Source organism: Cloeon dipterum, chromosome 1, assembly GCF_949628265.1.
Source record: "Cloeon dipterum chromosome 1, ieCloDipt1.1, whole genome shotgun sequence".
Taxonomy (NCBI): domain Eukaryota; kingdom Metazoa; phylum Arthropoda; class Insecta; order Ephemeroptera; family Baetidae; genus Cloeon; species Cloeon dipterum.
This window is the reverse complement of record NC_088786.1, coordinates 36,572,119-36,590,756: the sequence shown is the minus strand read 5'-3', so window position 1 is coordinate 36,590,756 and position 18,638 is coordinate 36,572,119. Positions and strand designations below refer to the sequence as shown.

The window sequence follows — 18,638 nt, the reverse complement described above, 5'->3', positions numbered from 1 at the left end:
GCGTGCGTGCGTGCGTGCGTGCGTGCGTGTGTGTGTGAATAATTTTTCCGGGCAAATACAAAATGTTAATTCTAAGAATAACCGCGGATTAATTGTGGAATCAAAATTTCTACGCGGGCACTAAACGACCTAACAAGGACTTAAATAAAATTTATCAAATAAAATCATTGCAGATTTTCAATGTTTTAAAATCCCGTCCAAATCGACCATTATTTTCTATTGAAACTACTCGATTTAACTAAAAACTACTAGGTGATTACCTTTTTAAATTAATTGTCAAACTAGATTTATCTGCAGATGGCCATATTGGGCACAAGCTCCTTTGCGGTCACTTTTGGGCACCATGTTTTCGTTCACATTTTGCGACTGCATGGGTTCACATTTTGGTGAAAGGCCAAACTCTGCCCTCCAATAAAATTTATTAATTTCGATTCTATTATTTTTACACTTTTACATTATCTAAAATTAATTTTGAAGTGATATATTTAATAAAGCAAATTTTCTTAATTCAAACGCTTTTATTGTCCTAACTATAAAATTAGCACAGAAAAGCGAGTAATTGACCAGTTGCATAAGCACTTAGTGTTCGAAGCCGCCAACAGATGGCGCCACCGTAGACTTTCGATTTTAAAGCACCTCCGCTGCGATTTCTGACTCAATCTAGCTGCTGTGCATTCTTCAATTAATTTGCTATTTTTTGACGAGCTGAAAACCAAACTCGGTTCAGCCAATCGACGTAGAATCGAGAAAAACTATTTTTTGAAATAAAAATCGCAGCGGAAGTGCCTTAAAATCGAAAGTCTACGGTGGCGCCATCTGTTGGCGGCTTCAAATTCTTAGGGTTTATGCAACTGATGCATTATTCAAAATTTATTGAGACATTCAATCAATAAACAGCAAGCTACATGCCAGAGAACGAAGGAGGCATTTGAAATTCGTGGTCATTGATTTTTACTGAACCACGGTATTTATCAACAACTGCCTTCAAATAGGCTAATACTTTTTTCAACTGCTCGTTTTCATCCTTAAGAATTTTGTTCGTCTCCTTGATTTCATTCTCCCGTTCTTTTGCTTTGCGCCTTGATTTTTTCACTGCTTCGTTGTTCTTATTGCGTTTCTCCCTATATTCTGGGCTATTTTTATCCACTTCTGCCTTTCCTCCGATGGTAAGCTTTCTTGCAACTGGAATTACCCTGTTGTCCTGGAACGAGCAGCCACTGGGGGTGAGTTCGGCAACCGGGGCGAAGATCAGTTGGGGTGGAAGCTGTGCAATAATCTGCGAGGACCCTCCGATCGGGTTCCGGTCGTGGCCATCCTTTCCGGATAGAAATTCGAAATAATTCCCTGAAGCCGGCAAGAACTCGGTCACCTTCGTCTCATTGGCAATGGAGGCAGGAATAGCTGAAACAATATGATTTTTCTAATTAATTAGCGATGAGGTTAATTAATTGCTTCTTTGTGTTTATTCGAATCAAAATTCCCCCGGTAACTAAAAAGGATCGATGATAGGAACATAGAAATTAAAATTTCAAATTTAAAGTTCAAAAGAAGCCAACTGATGGCAACACAAGCCTTCAGGTGTTTTCACATCGATTTCAGATTTAATCTTACTGAAAACCAGACTGTAATCCGCAAAAATAATGGCAGGAACGACAGAAAAATTGTTATCCGTGTGAAATATTCAGCTCTTTAAGTAATATATGGGTTTGTATAGCACCCAGGTGGCGCGACCTGGCGGCGAAGGTCAGTGGCCCTCGAGAATGTCAAATTTTGGAATAAATTAGCATTGCGGAACCCACAGAATCCGAAAATAAGCGTCTGCATCGGCAGAGCGGCGTAAAGGCAGCCCTCAGGTGGGGCGCCCTGAGGAAGGTTGGTGGTGGGCGAGATTTAAAATTTGCATTAAGAACCGCGAACCTAGCTCAATAGAGCGGAAAAGGCACCAAAATCACGCCTCTGAAGTGATCTCAGGTCGGGGTACCCTGGAGAAGGTGATCAGTGCATTGCCCATGAGAGCCGAGACGAAGACCTATCCGATGAGAGGTCGTGGTCGATGCTAGCACGATTGATAGAATTTTTCGGAAAAGAAACCCATTCACGACCGCCAACTCAAAAACCCGAATAAATCGAATTTTAATTTTTCTATGGGCTCCAAAAATCTGAAAACTGGGAAAAATGGTAGGCAGACGCGCGCGTTGGTCATCTGCGTTGTTTTTTGCAAAACATTATAGGTCAGCGTTTCGAAGAAACCGCCAATTTTCAATTTTTCATGTTAATATTACGGGGAAAATGAAAAATTCACGTTTTTTAGTCTTTCAAGTGAAACCGTTTTTTGAATTTTTATGCGATCGGGTGGTGCTTGGTCTCAAACAGTTGCTAGTAAAATCGCTCCAAATCGGAAACGTGTTGAATTTTTAATTATATTTTCAATCGCGAGTTACGGAGGCCGGAAGTTGCAAGTTGTCGAAAAATGCGAATTTCCTTCACCGCCCTGGCCAAACCCTGTAAACGAATTCGGTAAAATTCACACAAAATGATTTTAATTCAATATAGGCGAGAGGCAAGACGGCTAGGTGGCAAGGCGGCGTATTCTCATCGTAAAAAATCCGAAAATTAATTATTTCAGAAATTTTGCCAGTTAAAATTCGCTGTTTTTCGAAAAATGGTCCAATTTTGAAAATGCGCATACGGGCAGACACACACCGCCCGCCGGCCCCCGAGGCCCCAGCCAGATCTTGAAAACCAGAATTTTAATTTGAGCAAACCGCATTTATTTATAACATTTAAAAATTCGAAAAATTCATAGCTCGGCTCATATGGGTCGCACGATCAAAAACAAATGTTTGCCATTCTCGGCGTAACATTCTGCGTATGTTAAACCCAATCGCCAGCCCCACCCGCCCCCTTCACCCCCGAACCCTCATAATCTACACAAATTTTGAAATGCTGCAAATAATTCATTTTAAAATTCTCGGCTGCCATGCATGAAATAATTTGATACTTACGCAAATTTTGCAGTGTCATCACTTCGTCAAGAAAATCTCTGCTCATTCCCTCGTCGATGAATTGGTTCAGAGTCGTTTCCACGCTTGTGGTGACGTCTTCTTCTCTCCTCAGTTGATCTGTTGGCACGTGCTCTTTCGAGGAAACCATTTTCTGTAAAATGCATTGAAAGTATTTTTATTTTAAATCGCAGTTATTTTTTGAAACCCTAAATTTAATTTCTGCTATCTGAATTGGGGAAAAGTCAAATAAAATGGTCGTAGAAGAGTTTTAGCAACAACGTTTTTGAATTTCACATCATTTCTATCAATCTAGACACTAAAAAAATTCAATTCCTTCACTCTCATTTTCTTCCTTATTTTTTTGCTCTTTTTATCCCTGTCCGAGGACCGGAGGACCGGGAAGGGCGCGCACTGCACTAGCACGAATGCTGAATTCCGAGTGCGAATAACACCGCGAACGGATAACATGGGCGCACAGGGACCCCGCCCACTCAAGGGCCACTTGCCTCCGCACCGAGGACTGCATTGAAACGCTAGGCATTCGTCCCGTGAAGCCAAATCACGCATGCTGGAAAGGTGCAAAGCAGCCCGTTGAGCAATTTGAGCATTTCGAGTCACTAAACTAACCACTTTTTGCCATCTCTGACATTGGGTAGCCAGTATTAGATCTCCCAACTGCTCAAATACCTCCCATTGCTCCTGAGAATGCCTTAACAATGCGAGCCAACGAGCTAAATTTATGCTTTTTCTTCCGCTACCTGTATACCTAACCTTCAAAGGTACACAATCTATTTCCCCGAAGTAAAAACTACGAACACACGCGTGACGCTTGGTCTTTACAATTTGTTGACAATAGATTCAAAGTCACCCTTCTTTTTAGAGCTATTAACATTGTCAACTAGCGCACTTTCCCGACAGGCCATTCTTAAAATAATTATCAGATCAGGCTGCAACAGAAGGAGCAAACCTTAATCCACTGGGCTACCTGCACTGGCCCGCTTGCCGCTTTTCTGGTTGTCAATGCGCTGTAGACAACAAAAGCAAAGTTGTGAAATAACAGAAGAGTATTATGGGGTACGCCGTATGCCCGCAATTAATCGCGTGTTGTAAGGAGAGCGAATGTATTGTGCGTGCGAGAAGGTCGCACGCTCGCGAGACACCTGCATGCCTTTTATAATACTTGAGTGTGTGATTTCCTCGCTCTCCCCTGTTGGGCGCCCGAATATTTACTTTGGCACGTATCAATTATTATTGATTGTATATATCGTCAGGTAAAACTCTGATAATCACCTCAATTTGGTTAATTTTAGACAGAAAAATAGAATATACAATTTATTTAATGTGTCAAAAAATGAAAATTAAAAATTCCGAGGTTTCTAGCAATTGGCCTTTCCCTGCCGGCATGCATTCCTTCTCTCACGAGTTCTGAGCTTATTCTTTTATCGATTATTTCAATTATTAAGTGTTGCGGAGTGGACTAGTGCGTGGAGAAGGAATTAAAGAAGAGCTTTTGGTCACCGAGCGGGGAGCGTGTCCTCACGAAGGCGGATTTGTGTGCGCGAGGTCACGCGCTCGTGAGAGGGAGTCAAGGGAGTGTCGTGAGGTGCCTTTTTATTTTTTATACTTGACAATGAGATTCACTCCCGCCTGTATGGCCGTTTAAAAGTTTATTTCGTCATCCAATATTATTGATCGTAATTTCGGACGAGTGCTTGTGATTATATGAAACCAATTTCGTGTTAAAAAGACGGAAAAGGCGTAAAGTTTCATTTATAAATATTTAATTTATCTACGCGTTGGGTTGGTTCCGGTGGTTAAAAACGCTAAAAACATTTTATGCTGGGTCCACGTTTCGAAAAATCGCCAATTTTCGATTTCCCATGTTGTATTGTTTAGGGGAAAGTTCGAAAATCACGTTTATAAATCTTCTAAATAAAACCGAAAAAGCTGCTGTATTTTTAAAAGTGATTAAAGAGGAATGATACTGGAAAAGCCTGGAAAATGCTTGTTGCCAATGCATACTCATCCCTTAGGATTCAGTTAAAGCATAAATTGTAATTTTTTGAGAAAATTGGCTTGAAAGTTAGCGTGCTTTTCAAATGGTAATGACTGTCTCCTTACTTGAAATCCGATTTAATTTCAAAACCAAGAGTTTCCCCAATAAGTGGCATACACCGTTGGACAGTTCTCGACGAGAGGAATCGGAATATGCCAAGAAAATATGTCCAAGCACTCTAAATTTCGGAGAAAATTGGCAAAATTTGAATTTTTAATGTAGGAAGGGTCGTTTTTACTATTGCAAATTGTTCAACAAATTGTTTATGGCATCCAAAAATTCAAATAATTTTCAATTGTTGCCCAGCATCATTCCACTTTAAATTTTGAAAAATTGCACACGGGCAGACACGCACCACTGATTGTGAAGCGCATCGCCGGGTGCAGCAATTAAACCCCGAAGCCCCGAAAACCAAAATTTTGTAACGTCGCAAATTTTATTTTTAATTCTCTGATGGACCGGAGGGTGCGAGGGTGGACCCGTCATTCTGCACCGCCCCGCGTTCACCAGCCGCGTTTGGAACTGTTCTACGTCGATTGAGTGATTTTTTTAACCCAGTGGGATAGGGCAGCGATTTAATTGGGGGCATAAAACCACTTAAAACGCAGACGAGACTGATAAAATTCTTACTGTGACTGGGTGGCGCGTGCGGTACGCCGGCGGTGCCGCAGGTTCACTGCCACCTATGCCAACAATGTGCTGGATTGAATGGGAGGAGCGACGCTGAATTCAACGGGTTATTTATTTTTTACCGCAATATAAAATGACGAGTACGAGGGAGGAGAATAATCGGCAAAATAACGGTGCCAGGAGAGGGGAAGGGCGGCTATCGGAGGATGAGGGTTTGGCTGGATGGAAAGACTTACGTATATTATAGCCCGACCAGCTGGCCCGCTTGCGTGTCTTTTTCTCTCTCCCTTCAGGTGCCCGCGCCTGCCGCTTCCTTCTCTCGATCAGCTGGCCCGCCGCGCCACTATTCTTCTCTCCTCTCTCTTCGCGCCCATCGCCCACGTGGCGTTATAATTTATTCCTACTCTTCCCTGGGTGCAACAAAATAAGCGCGCTGTTCGCCACAGATGAGCACATGAAATTTCTAGAACAAGTCCATCCCCAACCCCAACAGGCAATCATATGACACGTGCTCTACCACCGAAAGGCGAAAATTGTGACACAATTGTTTTTTGCCGCTTCTGCCTTTTTTACTAAATAGTCACATAAATTCGGACCGCACTCGTGATATTTATAAATTCAAAGCGTCTTCTAAATTTCATTAAATCGGTGCATCTTCTAAATTTCTCTTCAATCCCCAGCACCCGGTTAACTTTCGGAGGTGCATTACTAATGCACCTCCGAAAGTTAACCGGGGGCTGTGGATTTTCGCGGCCCACCAAGCCACCGCGGCCCACTACCCCCCGAACTTTTATAATTTTCAATTGAAATGAAAGGCAGTTTCCTCGGTGGATAGACAGCAGGGTTGAAAAAGACCGGCATTAAAAAAAAACGCGGTGCAGTGGTAAAAAGGTTTTTTTCAATTTTTTACCATTTTCTTGAACGCCATGTTGGCATCTGAGTTTTCAATAATTTTCTAATTATTTGCTCATGACCTCGACTGCAAATTTTTTTAGAGAACCTTTTGGAGAAATTGAGGCAGCAAATGGCAATTTAAAAGAAAAAATGTGTACAGTAGAGGAAATCGTGACCACTCCCGACCAAAATTCTTAGATTTTCATAAGGGGAAAATGGAATAAATTCATTTCTTGAATTGACATTGGTAAAAATTGAGTGGTGAAAAAAATCGGGTGGTAATATTAAAGCAAATACAACCCTGATAGCGAGCTGTTTATTTTTCCGCGTTTCTACAAAAATAATGTCCTGCTCAGCCCCTATTCGGGACAGGAAGCTCATGAATTAGAACTACAACCTGTAGCCGAAATTATAGTTGAGCAGGATATTTCTGTAGAAATACGGAAAAACATATAGACAGCTCGTTATTCACCGAGGAAGCTGCCATTCATGTCAACTGATTTTTAATTGTACGGATTATTTAGCTGTGCAGCATAAATATATACATATCATCTGAAATGGATGGAGTGACGTCAAATACATCAATAATCGACCTATTCTGGCCCAATTATTTTGGAAAACTGGGAAAACTTGACAGTTGAATAAGGTTGCGTTGCTAAAATCTGTGTGTTGCTCAAAATTCACTCTTGTCAGAAGTTCAGAGCAATAAATTTTTTTGTCAGATTAATAAAACTTTTTTACCTTTTGAACAAATCTGTGGGACATTAATTTTTTTCTTGAAATTTTTTTAAATATTCGATTTCCAAATAGAAATATAAATGTATGCTAGAGAGCACTCAGATCAGCCAGCCTCCCAAAATCTCGGCCAGCCGCTTTGGTTTAAGCTCGCCAGGCACACCAGCCGCCGGTCAAAATTTCGAAAAAGGAAAAAATAAGTTTTAGCTCCTTCAGCCGTTTGTTGGCCTATTCTCATCAAAAAATCTAATTAAAACGTAGCCCAAAAATGCATTTAATGGTCTCCGAGCTAGTTTGAAACACGCAAAGCGAAATTTTCACTCTCGAAGTGGGGGCCGCCGAGTCCTTGTACCTGATCAAGCTCTCGATTTAATTTTTATTCCTGTGTGCAAAGACGGAAAAATCAAGGATATGATAGTTTTTCCCGAGTGCTCATTCCCCAATAAAAATATGATAATATGAATTTAACGAGGAGCGGGCCGAACGGCCCAAGCGGTGGGCCGGTGGGCATGCAACAAGCGCAACAAAAAATGAAAATTTATTTATAGATTTTTTATTTTCAAGATTTTTTCCTTTCATTTTGAAAATATTTTAGCCAAAACAAAGAATTGAACTTGTGTTGCGCCAGTCCCAACGCGGAAAAACCACACAAAAAATATGGGCCGCGACAGCCACAAACGCGAATGCTGCTTGACAGTCTTGGATATATTTGGGAGGTCCGGGCGGCCCGCTTGGGCCGCGGCCCATACCGGGGTTTCACCCGGTGCGCCCGATTACCAGTCCGGGCTTGCAGTGCATTACTTTTGCGCAAGGCAGCACTATCATCATTTCGAAACAAAGTGGGCGCGCACACCGTACTAAGTAAATTGGGGGAAAAGGAATTGTTTTTCACAATTGGAAGCTCAGGAAACTACTGAGGTTTTCGGATTTTGTCGTTGGCAAAGAAATAAAGAGCAATATAAGAATGAATGATAAAAATGTACCAGATTGTTTTGCTGGCGTTGAGGCAGTCCCACAAGAGTGATGACGCGGTGCTTGGAGTGTTTACTCTTCTATCGTGAGCGTGACAATGATGAAATTTCCAGCGAGAGGGAGAAAAAAAATGCCAGATTTCTTCACGCTGCCCCCTCCCTTCCTTTCCCTCCCTCTGTGCCGAAATCCAAGCGCTATATATAAATTAAAAGGGATTGCTGGGTTACGAAATTTTAGGAATAAGTTACACAATGACAATAACCTTACGAAATACCGCCCTCTTTTTCTTATTTGTGAGCCGCTTCTCAATTAAAATCAACACGCATTTATTTGTTCTTAAAAAGTAGTCATACATAAATCCCAAAATAAAAAATATTTGGGCGCGGGGGATTGGATAATTTTATTAAGTTTGTAGATATTGAAAACCTTTTCCGGTCTTGTTTTGCACTACTTGTCAAATTGAGAAGCGTGTCACATGCCGGCCAGTCGCCCCGCCGCTCCCGGTGCTGGCCACTGCACGCTGGCCGCCACTGCTGCGGCCACCCCAACGCTCGCTGCGAGCGTATTCCAAGACAGGATGGAAACAGGAAACAAGAATTCCTGCTTTTTCCAGGAATTCCGGCAGGAACAGGACAAGACAGGAATATTGCTTCAAAACAATTCCATTCTTGGTCTTTTATATCAAATATATCTCATTTATAGACAGCATAACTATTCATTTTGATACTGCTTTACAATGGTTACTTTCTTTCATGAAAATAAATAGTTAGCCTAAAAATTATCAACAATTTTGCTCGATTTTTTTTTAAAAGCACAACTCTTTAATTATAGTCAGTGCGGTGTTCGATCCATCAAGCATTTTACCAAAACAATCTACTGAATATATATAAAAATAACATTTTTTCGTGATTTTCTGCAATTTTTTCATTTTAAGAATTTTTTGAAATCCTTTCTTGGATATTATAATTCTGTGCGGGTGCGCATAGTATTTTCCGTTCAGTTCATAATGGGGAATCGGATGAATAATTAGTAATTATACTAATTATATATCAACAGACACAATTCAAAAACTTTGAAAATCTGTTAAAATGGAAGTATCAAATAATTAAAAGCAAACAAAAAAATAGGTATAAAAATTATAAAAGATCAATTTATTAAAGAGGAATGATAGTGAATTTCCCCGCAAAATCCTTTAACACGCATACAGATTGGGTCCTAAAAATCATGTACAGTTAAAAAAATAGATAGGCAGCACTGTAAATTTCCGAGAAAATCGGCCTTAAACTTAGCATTGTTTTAAATGGAGAATTTTCAACGGAATTGCGCAATCACGATTTTTTCTGAAATTCAGCATTTCCCCAAAAAAAGACTCTGGCTGTCCGATAAATCTCGATGAGAGGATTCCAAATCATGTGAGAAAACATAGTGCAGCAATGTAAATTTCGGAGAAAATTGGCAAAAACAATCTGATTGGTCAGCGCCCAGCGCTGCTGGCCAAGAGAGGGGGGCGTTTCACGCCGTCGCTTCTGGTTGCGTTACAGAAGGTGGCCGGCGCGCAACTCAATTATCATTTTAATTACGTTTTCATTATCAGAAAATTTTGAAATTTTCGCACATGGTAGCCAATGAATCTGTCCTTGAAAATCAATAAAAAATTTATTTGTATTATACGCAGTCTCTGATAGCCATAAGGGTCCGAGTTTGCCTCTGAAAATCGTTGAAATTATTTAAATGAAAGAAACATTTTTCTGACATGATTCTTGAATAAATTAACTTAATTTTGGGTATTTTGATTTTTCACAAAAAATTTTTGAACGTTCTTTAACGGACATCTGAAATTTTCAGACGAACTTTTTTTTAAAAATTTTAAATTTGAGAAAATTTTGCTGATTTACGGAAAACTGGAAATTTAATCAGCTCTCTGAATTTAGGCAGTATTTAACGCTACTGTGAACAGGTGAATTTTAATGAAGCCAAACACAAACCCCTTTCGTAAATCTGCACTTTTTGAAAACAAAATAATTGTCTAGACTTGGGAGTTTTATTTTTTCTCTTCTCGATCGCTATTAAATTTAATAACTTTGCTCTCCCCGGAAGCAATTAATTTCCTATGCTAAAAAAAGAGGGCGTAACCGGTAATATTCGAAAAATTGGATTTTGGGGCACTTTAGGTCAGATGTACATGGAAAAAATAGGTCGGTTAGGGTTAACTTTACATGAAATTTCACTTTTTAAAATAAAAAAAATCACTATCATTCCACTTGAAATGGAATTGAAATTTGAGAAGAAAAAAACAGGAAAAACATGAACAGGACAGGACCGGAAATCCAAATATGGAACAGGAACAGAAAAACCTTTCTTGAATACGCTCTAAATTTACACCTGCTGACGATATTGCGATCGCGTTAATAATGGTTGTGCGCCGATATTATACAATGACGGGAGCGGATTTACGGCACGCATTTTTGCTCGACCTTGATGCACTGCTTAATGACCAGCGCTTTGCCTCTAAATTTCTCTTTTCTTGCCCCCAATTTCTCAAAAACTCATTGTCAGCAGGTAACAATAAAGGCAACACAAAAAGTGTCCTTCGATCTCGCGAGCACTCAACCTGCTCGCACCCACACATTCGCACCTCGTGAGTTTCTTCCTCCACTCTCCCCTGAAATTCACGTCATTGCACGACAATTAAAGCGACCGTAATATATCGTCAGGTACATCCTGACATTTTGTTTTTTGTCCCTATGCTGCATCTCCCGCTAAAACGGATTTTTTCTAACTACCAGTGTATATATTTATATATGCAAGGCCGAAAGCGATATTTTTTTTGCTCTTTTTATCCCTGTCCGAGGACCGGGAAGGGCGCGCACTGCACTAGCACGAATGCTGAAACCCGGGTCCCAATAACACCGCGAACGGATAACATGGGCGCACCAGGCCGCACAGGGACCCAGCCCACTGAAGGGTCACTTGCCTTCCGCACCGAGGACTGCATTGAAACGCTAGACATTCGTCCCGTGAAGCCGAATCACGCATGCTGGAAAGGTGCAAAGCAGCCCGTTGAGCAATTCGAGCATTTCGAGTCACTGAACTAACCACCTTTTTGCCATCTCTGACATTGGGTAGCCGCAGTATTAGATCTCCGAACTGTCAAATACCTCTCATTGCTTTGACACTCCTGAGAGTGCCTTAACAATGCGAGCCAACGGGCTGGTTATATTCGTATTTAATTTTTTTATTTATTGACCCCTCCATCTGCAAATTTAATAAAATTATTCTTAACCCGGCCGCTGCCAGCATTCATATATCGTTGGTTGAATATATTGCGCTTGGACGGAGATAAAAATGAGATTTAGATGATGTGACTCAATAAAATAATTTAAACATTACCTAATTACGGCCTAAATTATTCGTAAAATTCGCCAGCTAATGTGAACATTGATTCACTGATAATAAATAATTTAATCAATTTGTAAAGATGGATTCTTTCCTTTTTTGAAAATAAAAAAATTTCACAAAATAAAATGTTCACACAAGAAATGATTAGATTTTTCTAAGTGCAAGATTGTTGCCGGTTTTGTACATGTAAAGTCGGTGGCAATAAAAAGATAAAAACAGCCTACAAGTTTCTAAGGTCCAGGGGGTGCATAATATAATTTATGCACTGACCTAAAATCAACAAAAGACCGAGAGAGAGAGAGAAGTGCATTCATATCCCCAGATCAGGAGATGCGCACCCCCCGCGTCGCACTAAAGGACCCACAGCATTTTTGTTATTCATCGTGCAGCATCCTCTGCCGCCATTTTGGATTTACCTTCTAATCACACGAAAAATGTATGATAAAGAAGACCGTAAAATCTATTTATGTTTTAAAGGCCCTCAGAGTGGATGACCTCCGGAAGCGGACGTCGTTGTTGTTGGTAGCCGACCAGGAAACCTTAATTGGGCAAACTCACCACTCTTAGTTTGATTTTCGAGGTCCACGATACATAGCAGATCAATCCTACAGTCAATACCTGCGGGCTCTAAGCGACTTTTTCGCAGTTTGAATTTTCTGAGAGAATTGGATCCAAAATTTGCATGCTAATCAAGCGGTGAGCATCAAAATGATGTCTCTTTTTTGTAATAAATATCCTGGAGGTTAATAATTTAGCTCTTAATTCGCACACTGTTGGATAGTTCGCAAAAAAGGATCAAAATTTGGTAAATAAATTGCTGTCAAATCGTTCAATATTTTTTTTAAATTTGCTAGGTCTGAAATTTCAATGTTGCACATTATAGAGATTAATTAGCAGTATTGCTTAAGTCCACAAATATTTAATTCAATGATCTACTTGTTATATGGTCAATCCTAGCACTGATCTACCCCAAGGCGCGGCGCGCGAAAGACGAAAAATTGTTGCCGTCATCGCCGCCGTCGCAATTTTTTGTGTTGTTTTGCGTTGTCTGTGGGCGCGCGTTGAGCCAGATCAGGCCAGGGAGTGCCACAACAAATTATTGGCCTGCATTTTAAATTGTGCCGGCGGTCGAATGTCCTCATTTGCAGCAATCATTTTTATAAAAATTAAACATCGCTTTGGAAGTTTTAAATATTTAATTTTTCAAGGAAAGAGACAAATTTAGAGAGTAATTTTTTATTATTTTTATCTTCCTGTCAAAAAATAAATAAATAAAATTAATGTTGCAGTTTATCACTTGGATTTCCGAGCCTGCTGCGACATCCCTGTTTTTCTCTTTGAGGAATATTAAATTTCTGAACCAAGGAAATTTTAGATTTAAAAATAAATTTTATTGCGGATCAGCAGAGCAGCTATATGCCCCTGTACACTCCCACATTCAAAACACAATAAAAATTACAAAATTGATATTTTTTGGTTATTTTTAGGATGAATTTCTCTGAACTGCGTTGATCCCTCTAAGACTGATTAGAAAAATAATATTGTTTCCTTGAAATTATGCGAATTTTGCAGATTTAGGTTTCGTTATTTGATGTAGATGGAACAAAGAGATTGAAATTAAAAAATAAGTATTTTCATGGGAGAAATTTTCAAGTTTATTTAAACAAAAACTGGCGGGAACTTTATTTTGGAATTTCGATTTTTTTAAGCTTATAATATAAGGACAACAGTTTATTGAAATTAGTCCGCACGTCTTCATTGTCCCTGGCGAGGTTGAGTACGGTCTCTCCCTGAAAGGTCGTATGCATCGGGTTAACGCCCTGTTCGACGAGCCACAGGCAAAGTTCCAGATCAGCGTACTCAGCAGCAACGTGCAGAGGGTTCTTCCCTCCTTGGCCCCTGATCTTGATCAGGTTTCTATTTAGTTTGTGGACCAATTTGGCGCTTTCTAGCTGGTTATTCATCACGCAGAAGTGAAGCAGATTCAATTTGCGCGTTTTCACGCGCAGGTCGGCGTTGTATTCGTTGATCAAATGGCTCGCCACGGCGGTATTTCCTGACTTGAGGGCGCAGTGCAGCGGCGTCTCGCCGAATTGGTTCTTGTGGTGCACCTGTTTAAGGACGATGTCGCGACCAAGGAAGTCGATGATCTCGATTCCGTGTTTCTTGTTGTACGCGGCGTAGTGGGTGACAGTCGCGTTGAACTTGTTGCAGACGGCCTCCTTCTTTTGTTGCTTCTCGTCGTGGAGCCACTCGCACATCTCCTTGGTCCCGAACATGGCGGCCACCATGAGAATGCTTTCTCCGTAAGTTGAAAATTGCCGGACCAAAACTCGCTCGTTTAATTCGTACAGGAATTTCACGCTGTCCGTCAGGCTGTTGATGGCGCAGATCTGCAGCAGATTGTAGCCTGCCACTCTGAATTGAATACTCGCACCAATCCTGATCAGCTGCTCTGCCGCCCTGATGTTCTGGTCGGCCAGGGCGATGGTCAGAGGAGTTTTCCCATCGAGCCCCACATCGTTCACGTGGTACTTGTAGCGAGAAAGGAGGGGGATGACCTCATGTCCGTGCTCTTTGTTACTGGCAGCCAAGCGCAAGATTAAATGTTTCCAATAAGAGTCCAAGGAACCGTCATCGACGGCGTTTCTAAACAACCAGTTCCACATTTTTCCGTCTGCGTACCTGGCAGCCAGCAACAGGGTGTTTGAACTCACTAATTCCTCACGGTCAAACTGGAAGAAAAATTTTGCCCACTCCAGATTGTTCGACCTGACGCAAAAGTCGAGCGGATTGCACACGTTCGAAGCGGACTTGTTTCGACGATGTTCGAAAAGAAGCCTGGCAGCTCCGACGTTCTTGGTGAACATATCTACTACGGAACGTCCCATAAGTTCCATTCTCGTAGCTTTTAGCTTGGCAATCTGAAAGCATAAATAAATAATCGAATTATAATAACGTGCCAATTGTAAATTAAAAAAAAATAGAAGAATTTAACAAGAGAGCGGGTAGTTATTCCGCTAACTCGGTGCTCAGAAACCTCCTCAAAGACGGAATTTAAATATACTGTGGGTACGTGGAGCCGTGACAGAAATGCGTCTTTTGGCAGTGCAATTATTCGTCTCGTGGTTGAAGTATTAGTAATCAAGACAGTGAAATTACTTAAATAATAAAAAATCACATTTACAATAAATGATGATAGCAATAAAAATATCCCCATTCAAATATTAACAATTAATAAAACTTACCCCGTAGTTCGGGCCTGATATTAAATGGTTTTTATGGATTTTTCTCGCACCAAATATCATCCTAGCCGGAGAGAGAGAATATTGAGTTGCGACTGCTTTAGTGCGAGGCTTAAGGTGAAGTAAGGGTGCAATGCTTGTCGCACACCTTTGTACTGCCACCTGTCGATACAGGTTATGCAAACTAATTATTAGGAAATACTGTAGTGGCGACAAGGCGCAACAATACTAGCAAAAGCAACGGCTGCACGCGCGCGCGGCAGCCTCTATGCTCGTGAAACGTACTGCCACACGCGGTAAATACACCCGCAGCGCGCGCCCATAAAAAGACTTTTAATTTAGAAAAAGACGATTGCAATTAAGATTTGAATCTTACGCTATATAGCTTAAAAATTAGTGTTATTCATTTGTCGAAATTAAAGGTGGATTTTAAATATTATTTACATATTACGCTTGGTACTTATCAAAAACTTATTCAAAGTTTGGATAATTCATCAAAATTTGAAATATTTGGAGAAAAAATTGCTTCGTTCATACAAAAATTCTAAATTCTATTTAAGTTAACATATTATGTTGTCAAACCACTCTTGGTAAATTAGGATTGATTTTTTCTTTGAATTATTGTAAAAATGACGTTTTTTTATAAATATCTTCGCTCCTGTTTGATTTAGCTAAATGTTGAGTATAACTTAAAACGTTAAGAATATAGAATGCAACAAAATGTTTCAAATTCGAAGTGTCTACGTCGATTAACACCGGAGTTACGAATTTTTAGATATTGTAGAAAAAAATCTGTGTCTGCTCTTGGATGAGAGCAAAGCGGCTTGCACGAGAGACAGCGTTTACTTTCGTCAAAATATCAATTCAGCAAATTTCCTCGTTCTCTATCATATTAATTTAGGTCAAGATTGATATAAAAATTCTCAATCAAAAAGTTCCTATCGGTTTTATCGAAAAAACCTAAAACTTTTTAAATATTTTGAATTAAAAGTTTTGAAGGGAATAATATAATGGTTGTTTTGGTAGATTAATTAAAGCATAAACAATTTTGCGAACAGCACTCACTATGTAGGAATAAAATTCAATGATTTTTTTCTCTCAATCCTTCTTTCATAATCAAATCAAAAATAATTAAACACACAAGAAAATCGGTTGCACCAGCGGTCAGCAAGGTTGCTCCATAAACCTTTAGTCTGGCCGGAGTGAAATATCAATTAAGCATTTGATGGAAATTTACTGGAAAATTCATAATTAAATAAAGTCTTTATTGATATAAAAGGGCACTAGACCGTTTTAACATTTTTTTTCCAGAAAATGTTTTTTTTACGTATCTTCTGAGTAATTTATAAAATTATTTTGATAATATTAAATTTCTGTCCATGGAGTATAAATAATCTTCTGTTACTTACAGATTGCTACTCATTGACATAAAGGAATACAACCTGCCCAAACGACTCAAAAACTACACTTAGGTGAACTTTTTCCCTAGTAAAGGAAATAAATTAGAGCACATTTAATTTTTGTACTTAAATTATAAAATAATATCGTTTGACGATAAATTGTTAATTAAATTGCGTTAACATCACTCGAAAGAAGAAGAAAATTTAAAATTTTACTCTTATGGAAATTCAATTTTAACGGAACTGGATTTATTTCAGAGTTTTGGAACAGCTGTGATCTCAAAAGCGAAATTGTAAGCACCATATATGCTGCTGAGTGCTCGAATTTTAATGAAGATGAAAGAAATATTTATATTTTTAGAACGTTTTGCAGTTTTATCACCATAATATGTCAATACTTGCCATCTGATTAAACTATTTAACTATAAATTAATTAGAGATGCACGTACGCTACGCAACAATTGATATAAAATATTTTACAACCACAATAATTATAGTCTTCCAAGCTACTTGTGCGTGATTAGTTCGTACTGCCAGCCTAGCATTTATTTACTATTATCAAACAGCTCAAATAGAATTTAATCTATAAAATTTTTTATTTTAAAAATTTATAGAACTGATCAATTGGGTTTGAAACTTGAACTCAAGCCGCTCTGTGATTATGTGAATTATATATAGGTCGTGTTCCTGTTGTGACACGACTCGGCCTGATTTGCGCCATGCGCCTGCAGATCAACGGCGCGGCTGCCGGCTGCTACCCAAGAAGAGCATACCGTTTTTGCTTAAAATTGGCTTTTCTTATTTTTTTCTTTTTACTGTTTAACTTAAAGTAGTTTTGACGCCTTGCACACCCCACGTGACACTAAATTCAGCTCCCAGCTTCGAGGTGGCACTCGCCACCTTGGACCGCACACGGCTTCCAATGGCCACTGCGCCGAACATCATTATTTCTCCTGCCTGCGCCTCTGCCTGCTCGTTGCCTCTCTTTTGCCTTGCCAGTCACAGTAAGAATAATTTACTTTTTACTTTCAAAGTTTCGTCCGCGTTAACTTTAACTTCAGTAACGTAATTACTGTATGGCCAATTTCGCGTTCGAAAGCTCATTATTAAAAGTGATATTACCGCGGCATGTCCTGATTATTCTCGGCTTGTGGCCCCGCGCGGCTCTCGATGAAGAATAATTAAGATTGGCTCCGCGGGACTTATCAATTGTTGACGAGGAAATTTAAGTTCGACTGATCTTTTTTGGGCCCTCCTGGCCGATGAAGGAATTAGAGCAAAATTATTAATTATTAATATCTGAGAGACGACTGATCATGAGAGACGGCCGCCGCCGCGACGATGAGTTAGAGGGATGGCTCGGCGGCAGCGAGAAGGCTCGGCGAGGCCGAGAAGCCGCTCCAGTTCGGCGGGCTGTAAGCTAAAAGGGGTCGGAGGGCACAACTCATTTTTTTGGTATAACTGCGTTGCAGAAATTCGCAACAGTTCCTATCTGATCGATTTTTATTTCAGAATTTAATATAAATGAAAGCGCGGGAAAGATGCGTCGGCCAGAGCCTCTCATTGTCAAGCAAAGACGACAGCCCGCACCCACACAAATACGCCCCGCCACGGCGAATGAATGAACTCCGTGGAGCAGATGTGCTGCAGGTTGCATATTTGTTCAGGTAAGATTTTCTTTTGCCAAATTTGCTGTGACTTTATTAATTAACTCACGTACTATACAGAGAAGGAGAAGCGACCTTTAAAAGCAACTTTGGCCTCTTAAGCTTCCGAATTTTCCCCATCCGGGTTTGTTCGGTTTTAAATCCCGATAAAACTCACTATTTTACCCAAGGTGCCAATATTTCCAGAATCAAAAATAAAATAAAATTGTGTTTTTAGCCGGTTTTTAACGCATAAAAATTAGTGATTCATTTTCCCGCATTGCAAAATAGGCAGGTTCTGGGATATGGGGAGAAAATTTCTTCGTTTCTTAAAAAATGCAGTGAATAGAAAATATGAAAAAGCCAGTAATACCCAAAAAACTCATATTACCCCCTAATAAAACCCGGGTGGGTCCAGGCAGAATGTGAAAACCCGGGTTTTTCGGAAGAATATACGTGCTAGGAAGTACGGAAGTAAGCTTACCTTTTTCTCGTGGAGTGTGGAGGATAGAGGAAACACAGATGATGTAGCTGAGAGACTGCAGCAGTGAATGACTAATTGTGAATTGGGAGCGGCACTGCATTGGTTTTCACCCCGGCAAGGCACAAGAAGGGGAGGAGCTTCGTATAGGTGCGAGACGCTGCGGAGTAGACGC

General features: G+C 40.0%; 2 protein-coding genes across 2 annotated transcripts; both read right to left on the bottom strand.

The window, feature by feature from the left end:
* Positions 1–901: 901 nt before the first annotated feature.
* Positions 902–3,153, bottom strand: LOC135934087 (CCAAT/enhancer-binding protein beta-like). Its single transcript, XM_065475605.1, has 2 exons — positions 3,006–3,153; positions 902–1,401 (listed from the first exon to the last, which is right to left on the bottom strand). The coding sequence occupies exons 1-2, from the start codon at positions 3,151–3,153 to the stop codon at positions 902–904; spliced, it is 648 nt and encodes a 215-aa protein (XP_065331677.1).
* Positions 3,154–13,373: 10,220 nt separating this feature from the next.
* Positions 13,374–18,638, bottom strand: LOC135934072 (putative ankyrin repeat protein RF_0381). The gene is made up of 2 exons (XM_065475586.1): positions 18,467–18,638; positions 13,374–14,615 (listed from the first exon to the last, which is right to left on the bottom strand). The coding sequence occupies exon 2, from the start codon at positions 14,589–14,591 to the stop codon at positions 13,374–13,376; it is 1,218 nt and encodes a 405-aa protein (XP_065331658.1). The 5' UTR covers positions 14,592–14,615; positions 18,467–18,638.